This window comes from Mustela putorius, unplaced genomic scaffold (assembly GCF_011764305.1).
Source record: "Mustela putorius furo isolate JIRA1106 unplaced genomic scaffold, ASM1176430v1.1 tig00003898_pilon_pilon_pilon, whole genome shotgun sequence".
NCBI lineage: Eukaryota > Metazoa > Chordata > Mammalia > Carnivora > Mustelidae > Mustela > Mustela putorius.
In genome coordinates this window covers 20,176,985-20,204,609 of record NW_025422047.1, presented here as the reverse complement: position 1 = coordinate 20,204,609, position 27,625 = coordinate 20,176,985, and the positions used below count along the sequence as shown (strand labels likewise).

The 27,625-nt window shown below is 39.6% G+C and overlaps 1 gene segment (V, D, J or C); it reads right to left on the bottom strand.

Moving 5' to 3' along the window:
• Positions 1 to 22,038: 22,038 nt before the first annotated feature.
• Positions 22,039 to 22,765, bottom strand: LOC123388334. The segment is given in 2 exon segments: positions 22,039 to 22,357; positions 22,590 to 22,765. Coding segments are annotated over 2 exon segments (363 nt in total).
• Between the last annotated feature and the right edge of the window lie 4,860 nt (positions 22,766 to 27,625).

Sequence of the window (27,625 nt, the reverse complement as noted above, 5' to 3'; positions counted from 1 at the left end):
ATTATGCTAAACAGAGAGACTTTATGGATATAAGTCATAAACCATATTCACCAAAAAACACACAAGCTCAATAAATGAAACAAAAGCAATTTTCAAGAAGTTGATAAAATAAGTAGAAGATTTCAACAGCCCTCTTTAGGAATGTGACAGATTCAGTAGAAAACAAAACAAGGGCATAAAAGAATTTAATGATACAATCAAAAAAGTGGAGTACGTAGTTATCCATGCATATATAAATTCATATCTTTCAAATAAAATTAATTATGGTTATGTACTTGGCCTCAAAGTAAACCTTAAAAATTTTTTTGAAAAGTAGAGCTTTTATAGGCATATTCTCTGATCATAATCCAATTAACATAAAAAATATAAAAAGGTAGAAAATACTAACTTTTGAAATGAAGAAATGAATTCTGGATAAACCTTGGAGCAGAGTCAAACTTAAAATTAACCTAGGATGCCAAAAACAAAGAAAAAGAATAGTTCACACCAAAACCTATGAGACAGAGTGGAAGAATATAAGGCATAAATAGCATAATTGAGAAAAATTTCTCCTTTCCTAATCCTTAGAATGAGCAAAGTTGGTAACTGGTGCATCTGATCATGAAGCTCTGAGTATATATGGATCTTGTTAGTAAAAGCTCTAGTTGTTGGCAGCAACTGCTGGAAGGTGGGATCAACATCACCAGAAGCATTTATGGGAAACCCCCCCAGGGCGAATGTACTCAGTTTTACATGGTCTGGTGTGTTGGTGATGTCTTCAGCTCTGATAATATTTTCTTATTATACCATCATACCCTTAAAATCAACTGGTTCAGTTTTGACCACCTGGATCTATATCTTTTAGGATAACATGTAATGATATATTTTTAGTAAAACTAGGTGATCTGAGGAAAAGAAAATAAAAATCTGTGTATTTATAAATTGTGAAGGGTCAGTAGGGGCAGTGAGAAGAACTTAGTACTTTATTTATTTTTTTTAAAGATTTTATTTATTTGACAGATAGAGATCACAAGTAGGCAGAGAGGTGGGCAGAGAAAGAGAGAGAGAGAGAGGAGGAAGCAGGCTCCCTGCTGAGCAGAGAGTCCGATGTGGGACTCGATCCCAGAACTCTGAGATCATGACCTGAGCTGAAGGCAGAGGCTTAACCAACTGAGCCACCCAGGCACCCCCTTAGTGTTTATGTTTTAAATGTCAAATGAATGGCTATCTTTAAAATGGCTGACTCATATTCATCTGTTTTGGGATTTGCTTATATTCTTTGCCCTAAAAAGATTCATAAGTTAATCTCAGAATCTGATTCCCCTATACTTAGGAGGAGATTTAGGGATTCAAGTTTACTGAAGGAACTCAAATAGATTAAGCAATGATTTTTTTTTTTTCTTTTTGTCACGAGTGGCTTCCTTGTGAAACTGTTGTCAACATCAAAATCAGCTTGTGGTGACGATGTTAATGTTACAGAAAGCTTATAGGAACTCTGAGAGAAAAACCATTGTCTGATTACATAATGATGCCAAGAGTGAGTTCATAAATGCTAAATCAGAGCTTCCCCACAAGAAGTCACCAATAAGGAAGCTCACTTTTGTAGCAGTTCAGGAAACTTGAAATTCAAGACACATTATGAATATTTATACACACAAGGTCAACATTCTTTCAGCCTAATTCGGAAGAGTGGAGCCTCTGCTTGACTCAGAAGATGGAACTAAGTTAGTTCTTCAAGTCAAATTTCATTTTGTTTAAATCTGGAAGTTGTTATAGTCAGTGCTGTAGGTTCTGGGCAGTGTAAGGAGCTTTGGGTCTATACTCTGCTGGAGCTGACCTTTCTTATCCTGCCAGCCAGTTGCTGTGGATGCTGATTAGCTTGTGAAGATCCTGGGGCTATTTGGAGAAATAAGATTTTTCTTTTCTTTTCTTTCTTAAAATGTGCTGTCGCTTAAGAGATTCCAAATATTGAAATGTTAAGGTCAGGTTTTACATTGTACTGTTATTTCTGGAATATTTTCACCTAAAAGCCTGACCGAATCAAGATTATTATTTTTTAGGGGTTTTGGAGGAAAATCTGAGGAAACCAGTATCTGAGGGTACTGATTAAGCCTTTTCCATCTCTGGGTAGATCAGGAAAACTTGTTCTCAATGATTTCTATACAAATCTATATAATTTTTTTTAAGGTTTAATTATTTTGGATAAAGAGAGAGAGAAAATCTGAGCTGACTACACAGTGAGTATGGAGTCTGATGTGGGCCTTGATTTCACAACCTTGAGACCATTACCTCAGCAGAAACCAAGGATTGGAGGCTTAACCCACTGAGCCATCAGGGCACCCCCAGAGCTCATTCTTATAGAATGATTTTCCTGACAGTGAAATTTATTCTCATCCAGAGAGAAAAGGGCAAAGTATAAGTAGATTTCACAATTTAACAAAAATAACAAACAAACAAAAATGGAAGGAGAAGGAAAGGGAACTGGCAGGTAATAAGAAAAAAGTAGGTTCTTCGGATTGGCAAGGATATACTTAGTCTCCAGGCAAATCCAGGTAAGATCCCCAAATTAGATTTTTCTGAGACTCTACCCTGCTACTTCTGTAGGAGGTGTTGTATGCACTGGGGAGCTTGGAACCATGGGGAAAGTGGGTCACAATTGCTCATGATTGAGTGGTAAGAAACAGCTACATTTAGATAGAATTTTAAAAAGTACAGTTTTGTTGACTGATGACTTCAGGGAACATTTTATTTTTTCAAAATCACTCCCAGGACTGAGAAAGCTGCTCAATTATTGACCCCATCTTATAGATGTGGGAACAGTGGAGGACGGAAAACAATAAAGTCCCCTTTCAGAGACAGTCACTGCTGGTGTTTACAGAAAACTCCGTTGTCTTCCTTGGCTTTGGTTGGTCTGAGGTGAAACACCACCATGCTCAGGGTTCTTATATTCCTTCTATTCTCCATCCCCTGTCACTTCCCCCATGAAAAAGGTGAAAAGTTATTAAAAATTCGATTTGCTTTAATAAAAAAGGCTTCATTATGGATGGCTCTCTTACTCAATCCCTTCTTTTAAAAAGTTACCAAAGTAGCTGGTAGGTTCTCTCCTGACTTTATTTCACAGAAGTCTATTTAAAATGCTTCTGGAGTACTTTTGGCAAATCATAACGTTCTTTCTGTTTCCCACTGCATGTTCACTTTTGCTCCTAGAGTCACAGTGATGCATGCAGGATAAGTCATTTGTGCATCAATCTCTGACTTTATTCCTTTTCTCACAGCCTCTATAAGATCTTTGAGCTGAATGGGACAGATCCCTGTATCTTTGTAACTCACAGCAGAATTGAAGCCACTGTGTCATTTCTGGGGTCTTCATATTTATGAATTCGGGATTATCAGGGAACTTTTTAGTCAAAAGTTCCTTCTTTTGTGTGGCATATTTTCTCTTATGTACCCAGTCAGTAAGCTGAGTCTCCTACTCAGAATTTACCAACAAGGTGGGGGTCTCTCATTCACATAAAAAAAAAAATCATGTTCTTTTGTTATAAAGCTCCAATGAGAAAATAGGAAAAAGAATAGAAAAAAGGACACATTGATGTCTTTGGACCAAGTAGTCCTGCTGTGTTGTCTTACAATTTTTATTCAAGGACTGAACTTCAAAGCCAATGTATGGTATAAATAAATCTGTATTTTATATGTGTGGCTGTACATTGCTCCTTATATATTCCTGAATGATGAAGAAAATGGATAACAGGTCACAGATACAAACACTATTGCATCTACAATGACCAAGAAGTAACATCTCTGACCTTTTATGCCTGTGAGGATTTTACTGATGTTCACCTAAGTGTCATGGGATCTATCTTTCTACATAGTGAAGGAATCTGATTTGAACTTGGGTTTTAGATAGTAACTAAACCAGCTCACTAACAAGCATTACTCAACAGAGAAGAGGGGACAGAATAAACCACCAGACTCAGGACATAGACTCTGCTGGCACAGGAGGGAGCAGAGCTAGGTAACAGTGCCATCATTCCTGGGTGGTAAGAAAGGCAGGCATGGACATTTTGCAAAATACTTAGAGGGAATCAAAGCCTCAAAAACAATAAAGAATTGATATTATGACTTTGAGAAGGTGAGTAAGTAAACACTAGAAATATCCTGAAATTTCATAAGGGTGACCTCTCATTGCAAACTATTTTGGGACAAGAGTATTATAAGACAAGTAGAGGTACAACAGGACCTAGAGAAAGATAAACCTAGGTTCTATCAAAGTAGATACCACTTACTTCGCCAAAAAAGTAATTTGTTTTCAACAATCTCTTAGCAGGGAGATTAGAGCTTAATGTGTAACTTCATGTCATTGTATTAAATTGTGCTCAGTTCATTTCACAAAAGCATCTTGTAGGGTACCTACCAGTGGCAAAGTTTGAGTTAGTTCTATTATTTGGTAAGAAGATCCCAGAAAACCATTGTATATTCACTGAGGCTAGCATCCCTTAGAAAAGAAAGTATTGATACTATGGAATCATTTTGGGTGGCCCTCTGAGAAAACTGGCATAGGTTACCTTGGAGAATCTCATTTGGGGGATAAATCACCCCTGAGTCACTGAAGGTACCCTTGTTTGGAGAGGGGCTGCAGAATCCTCAGGGGTTATTAAGAGTATCTTTCCTTAAGAGGGTCAGTGCCTAACCCTACAGTCATTCTAGATAAAGTGAGTGGAATCAGACTGATAAGGGCTGAGACATGCAAAACAAAAGATACTTATCACTTAGCTAAGGTTCTCCATGGAAGACGGAAGAAAGGATGTTTGAACCCATCATATGAATGCCAGGATTACTCTGAACCAAGCATTCTTTGGTTTTCCAGGATTTGGATGATGGTTGTGTGTCTATGAAGATGAGTGCAGGGCTCTGTAATCAAGGCATGAGGCTTCTCTTGGCCAAGCTGACATTGAAGGAGTGGGGTCACTCTTCTTGCTGGGTGCAAGTAAGAAACAAAGCATGAGTCCATGAAGAGGGGCCTACTGCCTGGAGGTGGGAGTGGGACTAGTCCTTTCTTTCTTTTCTTTCTTTCTATTTTTTTTTTAAAGATTTTATTTATTTATTTGACAGACAGCGATCATGAGTAGGCAGAGAGGCAGGCAGAGAGAGAAGAGGAAGCAGGCTCCCTGCTGAGCAGAGAGCCCAATGTGGGACTTGATCCTAGGACGCTGGGGGATGATGACCTAGCTGAAGGCAGACGCTTTAACCCACTGAGCCACCCAGTCGCCCCGGGACTAGTCCTTTCTGCACTGCCTAAGTCTCTCCATTCTGAGAGGTCAGGGACAGGTGTGGGGAAAGCCTCAAGAGGGAGATGACAAACTTGCTGCTTATTTGACAGGTTGTTCCTCTAATAATTAGCTGGGAAAATAAGAGACCTGAGGGTATTTGTACCCTGGGTTTATAGGCTATATAAATGCATCATGTTTCCATTAAATAGCATGAGGTCTGCTTTTTCTAATTAGCCTTTTTCTTTTCTTTAAGGTCCTCTAATAAGAATCTCTTCACACGTTGGGCTAAATAAATATCTGAATCACATGGCTATTACCTGACGACTGTAGTCAGTACTTTGGGAGGAAAAACTAGGGAAGGACCTTCTTATAGAAGATTCTTTTATTTAAAAAAAAAAAAGAAGATTCTTTTATAAAGCATTTATTTTCTCCATCTATTGGTAAATACTATATGTTAAGTTTATATCTAAAACAAATAATGGGTCCATGTTTCATAGGAATTATATGTGACAGTTGCATAATGTGAAATCATTCTGTGTGGAAGGCTGGCGCATTTTGACTATGAGGTGGTAAAAGATGAAACTTCATTTCTCAAAAAAGACAACTTTAGGATTTTTTCCTCCCCCTTTTCTTTTCAAGAAAATTTTCACAGTCAAGAAATAGAGAAAACCACCATTTCAGAATTCCCTTGCAGGAAGAGATAGAGAGACCATTAAATAAGCCTCATAACTGTGGTCCTTGCAGCAGGGATGACCAGAACTGCAGCTCAGGTTTGGGTATAGACTGAAAACATCAGGGACACCAAACATCCATGACACTGAAGTAGGTGGCAGAGAGGCCACTTGGGAGGCCAAGGCATGCTGGGTGCTGCCATGGGCTTTGCTATCAAGAGGAGATGGAAATCATCCTCCTGCTTCATTGATCTTTTTGATACCAATAAAAGCAGATTCCAGGCTCTTCTCCAGATCTTGTCTTCTCCAGATCTCCTGCAGTCTGTTTAAAGTAGTGCTCGAGTAACTGCACCCAAGTGGTACAGTCTTTTCCCTTCTGAATGTTCAGGGACAGAAGCTTTGCTTTGATTTCATCTCTGCATTTAACCCTATCCAAAAGAACATTTCAGGAAGAGGAGTGTAATTATCCCTATGATCCAGTTCTTCCCCAAGCAAACCTTGGATGAGTCACACCGAACCTTGTCTCCATCCGTGAACGTTGTAAGACAATTCGATTAACCCCATGGTTCCCTCTCCAGTAAACCCTCAGTTCACAGTCTAGATGAAGCCAAAGAGTCACTACTAATAGCTTTTTTTTCTTCCTGTCCAGTTCACTGAACACTCAGATGTAAGTGCCTTGAAAGTTAGCTAGGGACCTCCACATATGGCAGTTTTTTCTTTCTCCATGGAAGCACCATTTCAGCAGATGTTCTAACCACTTACAATCACCTCATGCAATTCATTCAGTTCTTCCTTTAAAAAAATACTTTGGGTGTTGGGGAGGGCACGTACTGCATGGAGCTCTGGCTGTGATGCATAAACAATGGATCTTGGAACACTGAAAAAAAATAAAATAAAATCAAGCTGTTAAAAAATAAAAATTAAAAAATACTTTGGACAGAAGTTGATGTGTGTATGTGTGTCTGTGTGTGTGTGTTGATACGTGCGCACTTGCATATGGAACAGTGTCCTTTTCAGGATGCTAAGAGAAATTACCGAAAAATTAACCCACAGAATTATTGTATACACAAGTAGAATTTGCCTTTTGTAAGCCAGAAAGGTGTTTCTCAAAATTTCTTAACAAATTAATCTTTAAAAATCTGGTTGATTTAGTCAAATGACAGAAATGTCATACCAGTAAGCTTAGGCTTGTGTAACCTTGGCATGTGCAGAGGTACATATGGACTTCATGGGTCCAAGGTGTCAGGGAACTGAATCCTGCAAGGATTCCTCTTTCTTTTCTTTTTTTTTTAATTTTTCATTTTTTATATACATATATTTTTATCCCCAGGGGTACAGGTCTGTGAATCACCAGGTTTACACACTTCACAGCACTCACCAAAGCACATACCCTCCCCAATGTCCATAATCCCACCCCCTTCTCCAAAACCCCCTCCCCACAGCAACCCTTAGTTTGTTTTGTGAGATTAAGAGTCACTTATGGTTTGTCTCCCTCCCAATCCCATATTGTTTCATTTATTCTTCTCCTACCCACTTAAGCCTCCATGTTGTATCACCACTTCTTCATATCAGGGAAGGATTCCTCTTTCATTCCACGGCTTTCTGTATTTTAGCTTTATTCACTAGGACCACACTGCAAACATTCTCTAGCTAGAGTTCATCTTCCAGCATAGCCACTAAGGAAGGACTGAGGATCCCACTTTCCCTTCCCAAATTAAAAAAATTTAGGGTGATGTTTTGCTTACAGTAGTTTGAGTCAGCTTTTCCTTCAGGGGTCAGTTTATGACTGCAGCAGAGTGTATGGCGACGTGTTTGTTTCAGCTAGATCATGTGGCCACCTCTGGGTCATTGGGAGGGTGTGTCTCTGGTGGCTATAAGTAGATGGCAGCCTCCATTCAAAACCACATGGTTAGAGTTTATCCTTTACTGGGAGTTACTTTTTTTTTTTTTCTTTGAGAGAATTGGACATTTTATTAAATATCACTTGAAGAAACATGAATGGGGGAAGCAGTGTTGTCAACAGCACAGCAATTTACCTCTCTGTTAGCTAGCCTGGGTCATCTGAGAAGCAGCCATTGGTGCAAGGTTAAATATGTAAGGATTGTATTAAATTCCTTTATGTAGGCTGGAGTTTTAGGAAGGGACATAGGGACATGTGCTTGCCTGACATCCTTCCTCCTTCGAGGTCATTTCTTATTTCTCCCCTATTTTCCATCCTCCAGGATTAGAATGGAGTTTGCTTTTCCCACTCTTCTTGATCATATCTTCTTTCTGAAATGTTAGTTATGGTGAACAGGGGACATTGTGCTATTGACCATCACAGGACTTCTCATAAATGAGTACTTTCAAGATCAGGAGATATAGCTGACTTTACCTCCTGTAATAATGTGAGATGGTAGAATGTCTGCCTGAAGAGATGAGGAAGTAAATTGGGAGTTACCATTCTAAATGAACAAAACAGTAGATGCCCACCACCACAGTGCTCTCTCAACTGTATGGATTATTGTAGGTGGGGGTGGAGATTGGGAAGGTGGGAAGGTTTCATTTCTTTAGGACTCCCCTAAATGTGATTGGCTACTTCTGATGAACTGGGATAGTTTCTGAATTATTTTGCCCTCCTAAGAGCAGTGTATATCTTTTGACTCATATTAACTTTTGGAGAACAACCATCACAGCCTCTTCAAGTCCTCAAATACCTCTTACACAAGTTGTGGAAAAAAGACAACATATGATAATAATAATAATTAATATGTATCAAGCTGCACTATACTCCAAGCACTGTGGTAAATGAATGAACAATCTTACTTGCTCCTCAGAACATATATTTTACAGAGAAGGAAAGTGGGATTTAGAGGGGATAAGTGTTAATATTGAGATCATGCAGCTGGTGTGGTGATGGAGTGGGATTCCAACCCAATTGTCTAACTACTGAGCTAAGACCTCATCTTGTGCTTTTCTGTGTAACAGGTTTCTGTTTAGGATTTGGGGGCAGTGATTTTTCATTCATTAACTTCATGGAAGTCTGAAGCCCCATGACAGCTTCATGCATATACTTTCTCTATCTTTAAAAATCCTAGGGGCGCCTGGGTGGCTCAGTGGGTTGGGCCGCTGCCTTTGGCTCGGGTCGTGATCTCAGGGTCCTGGGATCGAGCCCCGCATCGGGCTCTCTGCTCGGCAGGGAGCCTGCTTCCCTCTCTCTCTCTGCCTACCTCTCCATCTACTTGTGATTTCTCTCTGTCAAATAAATAAAAATAAAATCTAAAAAAAAAAAAAAAATCCTAAACTCAATCCTCTACTGTCTCAGTCAAGCTCCCACTGAAATTCCCTCCCCTGCATGAACTCTCCATAACTGATAGAAGCATTCAATCACATTATAGTCAAATGTGTATACCAAGCAACCACCAAGGGTCAGGTAATGTGATAAATGATGGGATGGGAGTATTATATAATTTCACAGGATCTAGTCTTGGTCTGAATAGAGTTGTAAGTGAGGAAGATTAAAACAACATGTATAGAACAAAAGTTAAAAGTGAAAGGGATGAATTTTTTGTGTGGGTGGGAGGTGAAGATGGGGGAATATAGGCTATATAAATTCAGAAAGAAGAGAAAGATTACAGAAGGCTGCAGGAACTTGGTGCAGTCATTTTGGAGGAGTTGAGAATTGAAGAATATATAATGTTTGACACAGAGAGAGAGGCATTGCATGGAATGTAGGGAGGTAGGGTGAGGAGGATGAGTTTGTGAAAAAGTGACAAGAATGGTCTGACTAACATAGGAAACAGAGGCTGGAAAGTAGCCTCTGGGAATGAGGTTGGGTTGGTACAATGAGGAACGGATGGTGGAGGCCACTGAAAACTAGTCAAAGGAGTTTACGTTTGTGTGAAAAATAGGAATTATTATGAGATTTTTGAATAGTGAAGTGATATAAAAAGAAGGGTGTGGCAGGGTGGTTGGGAGTTGGCAGGATGGGGCAAAGGACAAGGAAGACCAATAATGGGGAGCATTCCTTTCAGCTTGGCAGGTGGAATTATATGTGTAGCAATTGTGTGCTGAGTGTGTGGGGAATGTTGAAGAGACAGATTTCAGGATTTTTTTCCTAATGATTCAATGCAGACTCTGGAATTATAAAATAATATAAATTTTTATAAAGAAGGTCAAATGAAAAAGTTACATATTTCTAAAAATTATCCATTTCATTGATATCTATTTACAGAAGGTACTGATAATTTTAAAAATTCCTTCTTGAGATGGTAGTGTATCACCTTTATCATTCTTAATGTGTATTTGTGTTTTCTCTCTTTTTCTTAACAGATTTTCTTGAATTTTTGGCTTAATAAATTATAATTTTTGTTTTGCTTTTCAATTACTTCCTACTTTTATTATTAGACTTTTCCCTTCTTCATATTGGTTTATTTTGCTTATTATCTTTTAAAAATTTCTTGAATTGAAGACTTGGCTCCATTATTTGACTGTTTATTAATAAATGTATTCAAGGCTGCACATTTTCTTATGGGTTTAGCTTTGAACAAATCCACAGATTTTTATATGTAGTGTTATCATTAGTGTTAATTTTTAATGACCTGCAGCTTTAACTTTTAGTTCTTTGAACTGGAAATTATTTAGAATACCATAACTGGTTAATTCCCTTCCCAGTCATTTATTGACTATCTTTTAATTATTAATTTCTAGCTTTATTGCATTGTGTTCATAGGATGTAATTTTTATGAATCTTTCCTATTGCTTCTTTGAGTCATAATACATGCTCATATTTTGGTAAATTTTATATATATATAAAACACAAGGTTATTTTTCATCTCCCTCTTTCTCTCTCTGAGAAATTTATATTAAAATATCGCATACTTAGCATATTGTCAAATTATTCTTATATTTCCAACAAATTTTGTTTTATCGTTTTCTGATGCAGTCTTGTTTTTGAATGAAAGTGGACTCATTCATGAGTTCATCCATCCATTTATGAACTCAACAAATCGCTATTAAGAATCTTCTGGATCCCAAGTGGAGCTCTTAGGCTACGGTAATGAGCAAGACAGACTCCATCCCTGATCAGTGGAATGTGCAGCCTCCTAGAGAAGGTGACATGACCAAACTGGGTGATTGCCCCTAAGCCTGGAGGATGTGTGACAGGAGAAGTACAGCGAGCTGCAGGAGATTCAGTAGGTGATTATACCTGAATCAGGAGGCTAGGAAGGACCTCCTTGAAGAAGTAACATTTAAGTCAAAATAGGCATGTTTTAGGATCTGAAAGCAGAAGCATCAGTCAGGCCTCTAGCAGGAAACCCATATATGCAAAAATTGCAAAATGTAAGTAGAGTTTAATGAGGCACTAGTCATAAAAGCATAAGTAGGATATAGGAAACATTTAAGGGATAGTGCTGTAATCTGAGATGAGGATCAGCCAAGACCTTAAATGGAACCGAGAGAGTGATTCCTGGAATCTGAGCTAGAGCGGCTGTTTGGACAGATTGTCTTAAAGAGCTGATCTCATGATAGAGGGTTAACGCCAGCCCATGTCTATCTCACAGAGAAGAAGCTGGGGGCCTAGATATCCTGACCTTATGCTCCCCTTCTCCCTTCTCTCAGCAGGTGCTCCCCTTGAGCCCAAATCAACTAAAGAGCCCATTGATGCAGTCCCTACAGGTCAGCCAGCTGGGAAGCAGAGCAGGTTGCAGAAGGATGGAGAGAGGACGTGGAAGCATGAACAGGAGATATGAAACACACAATCCAGTGTGGGGGAAGCTGAGAGGGGGGAGAAGAGGCCAGAGAAGGAAGCCCAGAGCAAAGAAGATTTGTGAGCCTTGGTGATGATTTTAGATTTTGCCCTGCAGGAAATGGGCAGTTATTAGTTAATTTTTAGCAGGAGTGAAGTGATCACATTTGCATATTTACATGGCAACTGGCTATAGTGAAGAAAATTTGTTAGAGGGAGTGATGATTTTCTTTATTGTGATGGGGACTCTGGAGGATGACGACCTATACTGGTGAGATCATGAGCTCAATTTTGGGCCTGTTGAAACTGAAGCATCTAGGTGGGTCTGTACTGAGAAGGGTCTTGGCTACAGCCACCAATTTGTCAGTATAGACCAGTCAACAGGTGATTGGGGTTTAGGAGTTGATGAGATGGCTTAGAATCTGTGTATAGTGTAGGGCCTGAACATTCTCCCTTCTAGGTTCTTTGGCTGGTCTAACCATTAGACAGATTAACAGGAGAAAGGCAAATTTAATTCAGTGTGTATGGGAGCCTCAAAGACTGGAGACTCAAGGACAAGGTGAGAAGTTGAGGCTTACATACCATTCTCAGCTAAAGAGATAAGGGTACAGAACTTTAACAGGGAGAGGGGCAGGCATTCACAGGATGATACAAAAATCAGATATATGGAGATTGGGATGTTTGCCCTGCCAGAGAAATAGGTTCTTCAAATAAAAAGTTGTCTCTGGTAATTCCTCTCCTGTGCCAGGCCCCCATCTAAATTCTTTTAGGTAGTTTAAGGGAGAAGGTGAAAGTTTTTCTTAAGTCTGTTGCATCTTGATTGACTTCCACTCAAAATAATCCACATGCTAAAGTGGCACATTTTGAGGTGACATATTTTCTCCCTTTTAGAAGTGGGATTAGGAACCCCACAAGTCAAGTAGTTGCTAGAGACTGTAGAGCCTTCAAAGGAAGAAGAAAGTAGGGGTGGCTGGGAAGGTCAGAGAAAAACCTGGAGAATTTTGAGAAATCATACTTTGGAATTATTAAATGACCAATGTACTCCTAGCATGTCCTAGCTATCAGAGTGGGCTTTGTATTCAGGGTATCAAGATAACATTAGTGAAGTCATTTCAAGTATGAGAGGACTTCCTGCTGCCGTTTGATAGACTTTCTTCATCTCCAAGAGTAACTGTGGCCTAGAATTCTGAAACTTTTTGAGGAAGATATGAATTTGAGTTTTCTTCTCACAAAAGATCTCTATGTCTGCATTCTGCTTTTGTGAAGCTGGTGTTCAAAGCCAGAATGTGCCACATGGTTGTGGAGAAATGTATATGTAATATATGTACAGTCTATGGGATTTCACATTCTTACTATAAATGAATTATCTACTTTTGTTGAACTTCATTGCTAAATTCAGACTACTGAAAAATAATTAAGAATGTTTCAAGACACTTGGTCCATTAGACTCCCTCTGACAAAGAAATCTTTAAATGTCAGGATATCAAATTAAATCTAAAAAAGGCCAGCTACCTTCTCATCCAACCTAGATATATATGGAACCAAGACTTTATAGTTTAGGTATTAGGAAGTAATTATCTGATTCAGAACCAGAATGCCCTTAAATGTCCTAAAAAATAAAGAGTGAGCCTGTGTCTAAGTTTTATTAAAGTTTTTGGTGAAAGAACATTCATAATAAAAATAGCTGAATCCATGAGTGATTATAGGAGGAAAGAAAAAATGTACAGACAGCAAAATAAAGTATTGGTAGAGTTGATAGAACAATTTGAGGTTAGTTTTTCTTCCAGGCTATGAACTCAAAAACCTCCTCTATTTCTGTGGGTTAACCTCCAATACACAGGAGTATAAACCATATGAGCCTTTCTCAGTTATGGATTGCTAGGTAAATGCGCTGTGACAACAAAGTTCTGTTCCCTAGTAATATCAGGTGAGTTCTTACTGGAAAATCCTCTGCATGATAGAGAAAGAGAGCTCTAGCTATAATCATTTTTTCCATCCAAGAGGGAACAACTTCCTCTTCCACAATGTTATTAATGAATGACCATGGCATTTAAAACTGCTTTTCCCAGATAAAGATACATGTGTATTTTGTTTTGAGGAGACAAATTATGCTCAGAGACTGATTTGCCTTTGCCAGCAATGTATTTAATACAGATCTGCTGTGGAATTTCACAAGCCAATAGCAGGCAGGAAAATATTTCTTAATAAGCCAATAAATAAAATACTCCAAGACAATGATGGATTAATCACACTATTATACCAGACAAGGGGAGATGAAAGGAACAAACTCCCTCTTTAGTTAAATGTACCTTTATAGGAGTTGGTACTTGGGAGAGGTGGTCTTAGCCAGCCAAGAGCTGGTGCCCAGCTCCAAGCTCCAAAGTAAAAGTCCCCCGTTGCTACAGCATGTTGCTAGGGAATGACGGAGATGATGCTGAGGGTCAAGATGATCTTCTTCATGAATCCACTGTATGGCTTTCCTCACTGCTGGTGGAAGAGTCTTTATCTTGGCAGAAGCTAATTATCCCAAGCTTTTCAGAGACCTTTTTAGAACAGCAGAATCTCCTTGTCCAGACTGAAGACTCTCAGAGACTCCTCACAAGATCCTGGTAATTATATATATGTTTTTAAAGATTCTATTTGTCATTTATTAGAGAGAGAGAAAGAGAGAATGAGCAGGCAGAGGAAGAGGGAGAAGCAGACTCCCCACTGAGCAAGGAACCCAATGTGCAGCTGGATCCCAGGAACCTGAGATCACGACCAGTCATGACTGCATCATAAAAATAAACATCACTTCACTTAAGTCATGAACAAATGGATTTGAAATCATATCAAACAGTGTCAGTGTACAGAATGACCTGTGTCATGCAAGAGCTCAGTCCCCGTTGTTTTCCGACTAATCAGTAGCTATTCTTCCAATGCACAAATGTCAAACAGATTTTAGGAAATTTATCAGGTTTATTGAAGTTGAGGACACTTTCCTTCAAATTTCCTGTGGATTTTCCTCAAACCTCATTACTGAAAGAAGTCTTACCAAGGATGAGTCAGTAATATTGAGAGCAGTCTAATGCAGTGATCTTCAAACTAAAGAACAGAGATGTATTTTGAGGGAATCAACTTCTGGATCCTCAACTTCTCTATGTGTCCTTTCCTAAAAACGATGTGCCTGAGAACTTGACTGTGACTCTTATTTCACAAGTGTGCTTCTCCAACTCTACACAAGAAGGAATCTTTCTTTGCAATGTTATTGTTCAGTTTGAGACCTCAGGGTCATTAAAGAAGGAGCACTTCTTTTTGTGTGTAAAGGAAAACACCTGCAAATAATTACAGATCCCTGTCATTTTTTAAAGAAATGCATTTCCAAAGAAGCTTTGTCCTTTATCTTCAAAATCTTTTTAAAATTGTAGTATATCCAAATAGTTTTCATCAAATGTGCATTATTAACTGTTCTATTTACAATTCAACCCAGAAATAAAAGAACAATTAGAGAATTATGGTCTAATTCTATTGTCTATGCTTAGAGCATTAAATTAAAAAAATTCAATCTCATACATGTTTTTGTTGCAGAAATTTTAAGTCAACAAGACTTTTAATAAAAAATATGTTATATTCAATCTGTAGAAGTTGAATGGAAATATGATTTTGAGGAAAAAAAGGAGCAAAATAAAATCTTCAATAGTTAACAAAGAGTTTGTTCATAAATTTTAATTGGATGTTTATGGGTAGCAAATCACCTCATATTAAGATTTCATTGCATATATTTAAAAGCTATTATATAATTTTATTTGAAAATGTCAATATTTATAATATATTTATAATATTTATAATACAGGGAAATTCATGACCTCCATGGCTATTTAAAGTAATGATAAGATACTTTAGAAGTCATCTTAAAAATGTGTGGTCACATAGTTTGGCTGCCATTAGTCTAATGTGCTGGTTGGCCTACAAACAAGAACATGCTTTGATGGCATGCAGAATTATTATCAATGGATATTGATGTAAGAAAGATGTTATGAAGCCAATGGCCGAGAAAGAGTTCTTGAGACATTTTTGGTGCAAAAAGATGATTTTATTAAATCACAGGTCAGGACCTGTAGGCAGAAAGAGCTGCACCAGGGTCATGAGGAGTGGCCCATTATATACTTACAAGTTGCGAGGGGTAAGTCTCTAAGGAATTTGGAAGAAAGGTTTCTAAGACCTTGAGGGAGCCAGCTATTGTTAGAAAAAGGTGATTTATTACTGTCTAATAAAACCTTAGTCATGGGACCCTTCAGATATGTATCAGTGGGTCGTATGCTGGGGGCTGAGTGGTTATTGCCACTCAGGATCTTATAGGATCCCGGGGTAGGGGTTCAGGCTAGGAGAGTCTTTTGCCCTTAGCAAAGTGTTAACATCGAGGCAGTTGAGTCCCCAGAGGAATGTCACTCTGCCTTTTTCAAGGACTTGTCAGTGGGCTATAGTTAGTAAGGAAATTTAATAATTTCTTTTCTGCCTTTACTTCCCACATCAGATATGTATGTGCAATCCATTAGCCATTCCTTAAATTTGTATCTTCTACAGACTGGTGGAAAATATAACGGAAATTCATGCAACTTCTTGAATGTTTCTCCTTAAATGTGAATCTGAACAAAATAAGACAGAACAAGGGACTTTTAGATCTGACAGCATTCATCCTTCTAAATTTGCAGACATTCTGTGCAAGAAATGATCAAGCTGTCATCCTGAGATACTGTCTCTGCAGTATCTAAAGTTGTCTGCCTCAGCCTCCCCATGAACAGAAAGTGTTTCCTCCTGCCAAGAGATTGAAACTTCTGCTTACAATGACTGATTCTTGGTGTTGTAGGAATAAAGTGGCCAAAGAGAGGTGTCGACCTAAGAACAAGAACCCAAGTGCAGGGGAGAGTGCACTAAAGCTCCATGTTGCTGGCTTTTGTTTACCACCAATGCAGGCATCAAGAGGAAGCAAGCACATTAGTAAGGAGCAAAATATCCATCAGGATTAGCTACTGCAATCTCCACACCTAAAGGTTCTACTCTGGCCAAGTTCTTAAGCAAAGACTAAGATTAATATAGGCACCTATTATATTGTGACTTATAATAAGAAATACATATTTGGTCTGTGTTCACATTTTTTTGGTACAGATCACTTAAAACTCTTGGAATTTCATTTGGTGAAAGGGATAGAGGTGACTTTGGTTATTTTAATGAGGTGACTTTGGGAAAGCACCTAAGGATGGGGGCTGGTGGCAGAGGAGCCAACCAAAGGATGGACCTTTCAATTCAAATGCCTGACAGAGTAAGGGGTCCCCAACAGACTCTGTTCTAACACTATGACCATCTCCTCCCAACCTGTGTCTATTCTGATATTCATATCAAATCCAAACAGGTTACTAGATGTTAGGCTAGACATTTTTAATATCATTCCTTGCCTGGAAGGAAACACTGATGTGGGAAATGAAGGCAGAAGAAAAATTATTAAATTTTCTTATTACTTACAGCCCACTGATAAGTCCTTGAAACAAGCAGAGTGACATTCCTCTAGGAACTCAGCTACCTCAACGTTAATACTTTGCTCAGGGCAAAAGGGAATCTTAGTTTAATATTATCTCAGACCCCCAGGATCCTGCAAGTCTACTTTAACCTATAAAAATTCCTTTGGAAACTTCCTTTGCCTCTGCCCTCCGAAGATACATGTTGGCGTCATCCCCCAAACATATGACCCACTGATACACATCTGAAGGGTCTCAATGACTGAGTTTTTGCTAAACAGTAATAACTTGCCTTTCTTAACAATAGCTAGCCTGCTCAGGATCCTGGGAACCTTGTTTCCAAAATTCCTGGGAGGCTTACACTATCCTTGTGAGTATATCATGGGCCACTCCTGATGACCCCAGTGCAGCCCTTTCTGCCCATGGTCCTGACCCGTGCTTTAATAAAACCACCTTTTTGCACCAAAGATGTCTCGAGAATTCTTTCTTGACCATTGGCTTGGAGCCCTAACATCTTTCCTACATCAAACACAATATATACAATATCATTCTAGAACAGAGAGTCTACTAGGTGAGAGAAAGCCGTGCAGGCTAATGAAGACACACAAAGAGAGGAATCTTAAGGTTTGAATTAAGGGTATCAAGTTGGGAGACTATCCTGGAATACCTCGGTGAGGCCAATGAACTCACAATGGTCTTTGTAAATGGAAACATCAAGACAGAAAAGGAGATATGGTGGAAGCAGAGGTCAAAACGACATGACTGCTGGGTTTGAAGACAGAAAACAACCATGAGCCGGGAGTGTGGCAGCCTCTGGATGTCAGAATAGGCTCAAGGTTTCACCTCACCTCCTACACCCCATCCCAAGACTCCAGAAGGAATGCAGCCTTACCAACACCTTGATTTTAGCTCAGTGCAACTTCTGACTTTCAGGAGGTAAGATAATACATTTCTATTGTTTAAGCCACTAAATGTGTGGTTATTTGTTTCAGCAACAACAGGAAATGAACAAGTTATGAGTCTGAGGCTGCTGGTGGTCGTTTCTGCCATCAGTTGGCCAGATTACTTCTGAATAAAGCCAAAATAAAGAAGAGCCTTGTGAGAGGCAAGTTCTGGGTAATATCATTTGAGTACTTGGATCCAGACTTCTTGAAGCCTGGGTTTTTCAATTTTTTTAGTCAACAAATTTTTTGTTTTTTGCTTCCACTTCTTTGACTGGACTCTTTCTTACTTGTATACAGCTTTATGTACAAATATTTTTCTTTACTGTCTCAATTTTACGTAGAATAATCCTGGTTTGGTAACAATATATGAATGTTCACTGATTGAGTAAACTAAAGTATATCCCAAAGATGTAAAATTTTATAGCCACGGGAACTCGTGCAATGGAAGAACTGTTTATTTATGTGGGAAAGTATTTAGAATATAATAGTTTTTCACTAGAGGAAAAAATGTGGAACAGAACATTCATAGGAACACCCAACAGTTCAAAAAAGTTACAAAAAAGTTTTCCTATAATAATTTGGAAACGTTAAAAAAGTTTTTTAAACGACATTCTTCACTGAATGACACAACATGGCACTTGGAACACTTATTAACACCTGTGCTAAAAACTGTGTTTTAAACTTGAAAAGCTATTGAAAAATACCTTGAAGTTTAAAATATTGAAAATTTCCACGCAAAATAATTATAAACTAGTATTAAGGCACAAAGTCTGTATGTAGAAACACAATCATGATAATTATGATAATACTGTTAATTCTACTTTCAACTTCACTAACAAAGATAAATGAAATCAAGCAGTATTCAATTATAACCTGGAAAAAGTGAGAGCCAGTTATAAGTGTATGCACATTATAGCACTGTTATTGTGCATTTCTTTTTTTCTCATCATCTATCTATGTGTCTATCAAATTAGTAAGACTGAGAGGCTGTAGCATTTGCTATTCTCTGGGGAGGCAGAGGCTTCAGTGATTAATGAGCCATACATACAGTGTGTGTGATTCTAGGCCAGTTAGCCTCTTTGGAGTTTAATTTCTTCATACAAAATAGGGTTATCAGTATTACCTACAACATAGCTTTGTTGAAACTACTAAGTGAAACAATTCATATTCTGTACCTATGGGGTGCAGGCATGTGGGATAGGGCACATAGACATGTGCAGTAAGTATCAGCTACTACTACTACTACTATTATTAATACAATATTGTCAACTACTATTCAATATTGATCGTAATATTACTATTACTAATAATAGTAATTTTCTGTATACCATAGTCTCTGTTTCCTCTGAGTTAGCCCAGAATCAACTTTTATTTTATCCTGTTTAATGAGGAAAATGCATCAATTAATTAACCTCATTTAAAAAAAGTAAAAAGAATCATATCTGTGAATTAAGTAATGTTGTAGGTACTGTTGCTATTGGAATGAATAAAACAGTCTCTGAAAACTAAAGCTTGCACTTCAGTGGGGGTACAGTAAAAAACACATGTAAGTCCCATAAAGTATTAGGTTTGCCCCTCTGATGTGTATCCCTAGATGACAATTAATTAATTCAACCAAGAGGAGCTCTGTGAAGGCCCTGGCAGCAACGATGGAAAAAACTTTCAGCCACCTGAGTGGCTCAGTCAGTTAAGCACCTATCTTGGGCTCAGGTCATGATCCCAGGGTCCTGGGATCGAGCCCCATGTCAGGGTCCCTGCTCAGTGGAGAGTTTGCTTCTCCTTCGGCCCCTCATCCTGATTGTGCTCTCTTTTTCTATCTCTGTCACTGTATGTCTCTCTTTCTTGCAAATAAATTAAAACAAAAAAAAAAAGAAGAAGAAAGCAAGCTTTGATACGAAATTTAACAATTAGCCTGAATCTGTAAGTCTTGGTGCCTACTTGGACCTAAGAGGGATATAGGAGAGGGTAACCTTGAATGGCCCAGTGTTATCTGACTTGTGTGAGACATAATTCTTTCACTGAGTTTCCAGGTGTGTGAGCCGGTGCTGGGTTGTGGTGTTCTGGGAGCTGAGGCTGGAAGGAATGTGATTACAGTGAGTGATCAGAGGGGATGGAATTTGGGGGCATGGGAGACGTGACTTGCCCTCAGGCTCCAGCATGTGAAACTAAAGGGGGGTGTTCCAGACAACTCCAAGTTGTTCGATGGGACTATGAGTGGGGCCCTGAGCTATGGGGTCTTGGCCTAAAGCCAGTAGAGAAGATCTCAAAGAAGACTGTGGAGAAGGCACAAGGAATCCCAAAGTCCTCTGCATGTCACCAGCACTGGCTCTGGTTTTAGTCTCGGTACTGAGTTCTGCATGCTAGTACTGATAACTCACGGGTGACAAGGTATTCTTGTGAATACTTGCTGTTAGTTGTTATTTAGCAATCTGGCTTTGGTTCCCCTTGGCATCTCCTAGCTCTAGTAACTTCCACCATTCCTTCTAAACACTCCTCCATCCTCAGCTCCAGACCCACTCAGCAGACTAAGTGTTTCAGCCACAGAATATCTTATCCAAGTCTCTCCCACTCACTCAAGGTGGGCAGATGGAATTAAATACTCTGCAAGGGTCTTAACAATAAACACTATGTACTAAGGGAATTATGGACTTAAAAAGAAATGCTGGAATTACCGTTTTTATCCGACTGTTTTTTTTTTCTTTCTTTCTTTTTTTTTTTTTAAGATTTTATTTATTTATTTGACAGAGAAAGAGAAATCGCAAGTAGGCAAAGAGGAAGACAGAGAGGGGGGAAGCAGGCTCCCTGCTGAGCACAGAGCATGAGACAGGGCTCCATCCCAAGACCCTGAGACCATGGCCTGAGCTGAAGGCAGAGGCCTAACCCACGGAGCTACACAGGTGCCCTGTTTTTTGTTTTTGTTTTTCTTTTGCACAAGCAAGATGGACTTCTCTCAAGGTCCAGACACACCCCACATCTCAGGGCATTTGGGGTGGTGATTCTGGTGATTTGGGATTTGGTTCTTCTAAATGGTCCACTTCCTCCCAAGTTGCTCCATTAGAAGAAGAGATAGCATTACTACAATTTTGCCTTTTTTCCCCCTTTTTTAAGCATTTGCTGATGAGTGTTAACAGCATGTGAAATTCTATTTGACAATTGTTTGTTTTCTTCATTTTCTTAGGTTGGACCAGTGGTGCATTAAAGATGTTTAAGAAATACAGGGTAAAAAAAAAAAAGAAATACAGGGTAAAATTAGATTCAAGTCAGGGAGAATGGCTGATGGAGCAGTTGGGAAACAATGAGATAGACATGATGGTTTTTGTTTTTGTTTTTTTTTTCAGTTTTGTAATTAGAAAGGAATAATGTGTTACACATCAAAAAAATCAGATACCCTAGGATAGGAGGTGGAGGGTGGAGAAATTCTCCAGACTCAGTGGCGGCAGGTCTATTGTGTGCCTGAATCCTGAGAGAGGCAGAGGAGGAAAAATAATGGAAAAAAAAAAGATTCGTGGGGAAATTTAATTTTGGATATGCTGCCTTTGGTATGATCAGATGTTCAGATGAATAGCAAAATGAGTAACATACACTGTGAAAAGGTTAAGGCACGATTCTAGAATGTAGCTTTGGTTCTAGCTATGAGAATCACTGAATTGAATGTCTGACCTGGTCTGTATAACACATGGGGCCATCAGGGTTAAATGAAACAAATGCACGTGAAGGTACTCTGCGAACATGTAACACATTGTGTACATTCATTATTTCCATTACTATTTTGAGAACTAGGACTTACACACATCCTTTCTGTGTTTCCTTCAGTCCTATAGAACAGTATTTTTTTCTCCAGAGAAGTCAATGATTTCTTCTCTGTGTTCCTGGTACCCCACACACTCCCCCTATCCCCTGCCCCACCCCCACCTCCACACCTATGCTGAGGTCTGAGGTTTCTGTAAACCTCTTCCAACTGCTCATGTCACTGTGCCCCTAGTGATAGCACAGAAATACACTGCAGCATCCTCCAGCCGGGAGTCTGAGATCCTGAGACCAAAGGATTTTTTTGCTTTCTGAAAGTTCACAGAGAAGCGATCCTCTGTTGCATTCTTTTGATTATAATATTCTTGGCGAATAATGAAACTCATCTCCCCACTGGGAGGCTGTTTGTACCAGAATAAATAATAATTAGTGTCAGTAGTGTCATACGTGCAGTGCAGGGTCACAGTCTCTGTCTCCCGCACAGACGTGTCTGGTTGAGTCTGAGTGACCGTCTGGGCTGTGCTGGATCCTGTGGGAAAGAGGAGAGGGTATCTCACACCAGGCAGATAAGGCAGGCAGATGCACAGGCAGATTCCATCCCCCAGCCTTTTCTTGATCAAACTTCAGGCAATATCCATCAGCTTCTTTGCCCCCCAATAGCCAGAATCAACGAGAGGTAAAATGCCTGTGTTTGTAATCTTTCTCCCTAATTCTCAGTCATGTTGTGTAATAGTAAAAGCAAGAGGCTGTGTCTTCCTTACCAAGATAGGTGAAAATCACGAGTGCCCACAGCAAACCAGGGCAAGCCATGTCAGCAGCTCTCTCCTGCAGGGTGAAAAAGACTCCTGTTCTGATCTGAATCTTGAGTATCAGCTGTGCTCGGTGACCTCACTGTTCCATGACAGGAAACAGTATGTCAGGTGGGTGGTTGGTTATGTCTTGCTCAAAGTTTGTCAAGGCTTTTTGTCTTTGGCTTCAGAGAATAAAAGTTTGGTTATAGTGCCACATGAAAAGAGAGGACAGAACTGTAACTTATTCTGAGATAAAAATCAAGAAGAGAAGAAGCTGCAAAACTTTTTTTTGCCATGACCTAATCTAAGAGAGGTGGATGGGGTGGGTGGGGAAAAGACAGGCAAAGCTAATGGAATGACTTTGGCTTTCTCAGTCAGCTTGCTTTTTCTCTCTCTTTTCTTTTTTAAAGTCCTGAAGCCAATATCATAATGGTTTCTGGGATGCCATAACTCAGGTCTTGATTCCTCCAAACTTCCAAACAGTAATAAAGACAACAGCAATGCTCAGATGGTCTAGAGAAAACTGGAACCAGGATTTTGATAACTAACTGCTATTTGCTTGAAGACTTCTCCTCCTCCGCCTCTTTCTCTTCCTCATTTTCTTCCTCCTCCTCCTCCTCCTCTTCTCCTTTAAGAATACCTGGCTTAGGGGGCCGCTCAGGGGCTCAGTCGGTTGAACAGCTAACTCTTGGCTTCAGGTCATTATCTCAGAGTCCTGGGATGGAGCTCCACGTTGGGCCCCATGCTTAGTGGGAATCTGCTTGGGATTCTCGTTCTCCCTCTGCCCCTCCCGGCTGCATTCTTGCACATACTTTCTCTCTCCGTAAAATAAATAAATTATTAAAAAAAAAAAAAGAATACCTCACTTAGGGAGTGTCACGGAGCTCCACAACTCTCCAGTACTGGTGGCAAATGTTCCTGTAAGGATTTTTGTGTACATAGCTTGTGTGAACGAAGAATTAGTACAGTTGATATACAACTTACTTGGGAGCACTCCATGTTGCACACTTGACAGTGTTTCACTGCCATGTCATTTTTCCTCATGCATGCATTCTCCTATGAGGAGGCAGTTGAACAAAAATGAAAACTCACGATGCAAGGAGCCCTTCATTTGCATTAATTTTCACTTCCTACTGAGTTTCTGTCATCCAATCTTAGAAAAGGCCATCTCTGTGGTCCAACTTTATGCAAACTTTTCCTTAGCATTAAAGAAGGGAGAAAAAATGAGAAGGCAAAAGCTGTCTTGCTGTCTAGGGAATGGTAGCCTCAACTCCCCCAACCTGTTTATTATGATTTCCACTTGGGAAATGTGGTAAACAGAAGGCATTTCACCACAGACACCACTCTTGACCTCAGAAATCTTTTTTTTTTTTTAAAGGTTTTATTTATTTATTTGAGAGAGAGAGAGAACATGGGCGGGGAGTGGGCAGAGGAAGAATGAGCAGACTCCCCACTGAGTGGGCAACCTGAAGCAGGGCTCGATCCTAGGCCCCTGGAATCATGACCCAGGCTGCAGGCAGACATGTAACAGACTGAGTCACCCAGGTGCCCCCAGAAAACTTCTTATAGTACAGCCTGGTAAATTGCTGTAGATGGCCCCTTTCTTCTTCCTATTTGTTTAGTGATTAAATTTCTGCCATGCCTACCATTTTCTGGTCAGAGTCCCACAACATTGGTAAAACATGATATATTTTACAATTTCTCCCTTCTTCTCTTCAGCCTTTTTTAGAAAACTCTAGATGATGGACTGTCTTTTTTCTCCATGTCAGTCCCCTTGAAGCTATGAACTCACAAATGAGGATCTCAGGAGGGAATATTTTTACCTCTTACCCCCATTATTGTGCACATAATGATGTTTGGGGATCCCAAACCAGAGGGCCTCTCTTGCTGTATTTTAGATCTTTTTCTGCTCCTCTGAGCCCCACCAATAAGAATTTTAGTATTTTCTATCCTTATCCAGTCCGTCCCTAGCTGCCACAGCTGATCTGACTGTTGAACTCTGAGGATTGAACAAGATAATGCATAAGCAAAGGCTTTCAAGTGGGCAAATATGGGGCTGGGGAGAAAGCTGCCTTTTCCTTTCTCCTCCTCCTTTTTTTTTTTTTTTAATAGGTATTATGTCCAGATGATCCTTGTTTTTATTTTGGGGGGTTTTGTTTGTTTGAAATAAGAACAATGATTTGGTAGGGTCATTCAGGAAATCCATAGAAAGTGGTGAGCAAAGAGGAGTATAGAATATTAAACAGAAAGGAAGGGCGAAAAGAATGGGAGAAGAGGTTAAAAAACAAAAAGGAGTGCCCCACCTGGGCAGTCTGAGAAGGTCTACTGTGCTCCCTTGGGATATCAACAGGATCTGGCAACCGCTGTCATTTCTCCCAAGAGTTAGCTAGTGAGACTATATGAGAGTCAGCTAGTTAGACTATAAAGAGTAAGAACTAGAAGAAAATATGTGGACATCACATGACTACTCCCATGTTGTCACGGGGTAACTTTTACAGAGGCAGAAACTAAGGCACATCAACAATTAATGGCCCAAGTGGGAGAAGCTGCTCTAGACGTCAAGATACTCCCTCTTGCTTGGGTGGATCTTGACTGAAGAACAATGAGGGTCTCAACCCCAATCACCTTCAACACCTCGTGTTTAGTGTTCTCATGATATCATTTACTTATTTAAAAATACAGTGAACAAAAAGCTTGTAAAAAAAATTTTTTTTATACGTTGATGTGTACCATTGTATTCATTTACAATTTTCTTTTGTCAGAGATGGTGATGGGGATTGTTTACTAGCTCCCAAGAGGTGGCTCCAGTGCAGGGATAAGGCCCAGGTCACTCGAGTGTTCTCTGAGAACCATGGGCTTCCTTCAGCGCAGACAGAGATGGCTGAGTCTGTCGAGTGGGCAGTCTGGATGTGCAGGGAGTGGTGGAGCTGGAACTAATATGGGAGGAGGCTGCTAATCATCCCTTGTGCCCCAAAGCCCTGTTTAACCAGAACAAAAACCAAGGTGTCAGATTTATTATAGATGCTTTCCATACTATACCCCTGGATTTAAAATACTATGCAAGTAATTATAGTAAAGATTAAAATTCTTTCCTTCTTGAATGGTCCATTTTAGGAAGGACTTTTTTTTTTTTTTTTCATTTGAAGGTTAATTTTCTTAAAAAGGAAATGTTGAAGAGTGGATTGCAAAAATTCATTTGTTCCTTGAGTCCCTTCTATGAAAGACAGAGGCTAGTTCTTGAAAACTTCTGGGTCCTCTGGCTTCCTAATGACATAAGTTCTCCCAGCACACATCCCATCTGAAGCCACTAGATCATAAATATTGCTTCTAGAAGTTCATTTATGTTTTGGCCTTCGTAAGCCCAGAGAGGATTTGATTCCAGAATGTGGACATCTGACTTAGATTCTTCAGATAAAGATGTGTTTGTTCCAGTTTTTTGGTATGTGTGAGGAACTTAGGTGCTGGAACATGAGACAGGTTTTGTAAAAAACTGTTATCAACGAATGCAAGCAGTGCCCTCTTTAGGCCAAAGTAGTAATAATTGACACAATTAGTATAATTTATTTCTCTACACAGAAAAGAACTTGGTTTGTTCAGTCAAGAAATTTGTTCTTTATATAAATTTCAGAATTCTGTTTATACTCAACAAAGAGAACTTGAAAAGAAATTCCAAAAATGCAAGAAATTCAAGAGCGTAAAGTGTTTATGGATCAGTAAAGAGGCTAGATGGACTGGAATAGAGTGATGTTTGGGGATGAAGTAAGAATGAGGTTTAACTAGTAGAGGGTGAACAGACACAGGGAAAGGGATAATGACAGGAGAGTGCAGATTTGGTACATAAAGTTTTCCTGCACTGAAAAGACATGATCACACATCTGCAGAGACTGGAGTTTCATGAATGTGATCTGCTTCACCATCTTTTGAAAAAATAAGGTGACATCTTCTATGTTTCCAATTAATTGCTCGAGTACCCACCTGCTGTTATTAGCAATCAGCCCAGGAAAATTTGCTTTGAACTCTCTTCTGTTCTTTCTCTATTAAATTTTCAAAGAATATGTTAATTTTGTCTTCCCCAAAACAGAGCCTGAAGCAAGGACTTGGGTGATGGTAGTTTGTTTAGGAAGAGATCTGAGGAAGCAGGAGTGAGAAAATTGATAGCATGAGATTGGGGGCTTGATTCTGCCAGGTTCTCCCGGCAAGCACATAGGATGCCTCTCAGAGACTGTCTGCTGGAGGGCAGGAAGCTAGGGCATGCAGGTCCTCTCTCCCCACTGGTTGAGCCTTGCCAGCACAGGTGGTAATTCTCCTCTACTTCTGGGCTATGTTTCCCTGTGGCCCGAGCGAACTCCTGAGGAGTCAGAAGAGGCTCTGGGGTAGGAAATAAAAAAAGTACATAGTGCAGGTGTCATGTTGGATGTTATTAACCAGAGAAGGAGCCCGAGTGTCCATAGAATGATCTACATACCTACTGATAAAATCAGAGCTGGGCATTTGCATGTGAGCACAAAACACATGACATCTTTGTTACAATATTCTCTTTGCTCTACTCAGATGGGGGCCTGCCCTGTATTATTTTCACTGTGTCACTGAGTCTTCAAGGTCATGGCTGGCTGAAATCCATCTGAAACACTCAATAGAGGGGGGTTGCACCACAGGACGTCCAGGCCCCACTTCTTTAACTGGTACCAAGGTTATCTTCCTTGATGGTCTCTTCCCTCCACCACCACATTCTCTAGATATACTGCCATTGGATAGCACTTTAGTGGACCTAGATTGCTGGCCTGACAGGGTGACTGATAAAGTGTACCTAGATTGCTGGTTGGATAGGGTGACCCAGACCTTCGTTGCAGAGGCGTCTCAGTTCTTCATCATTTTGTCCTTTTCAGGCCACAAATGCCACCTGCTGTTTTTATTGAGCATGAAATACCCACAGTGAAACTCTTAGAGTCCCTCCTTGCCCTCATTGTATAGTAACAACCTGATGCTTCATGATAATCAGAGTCAAC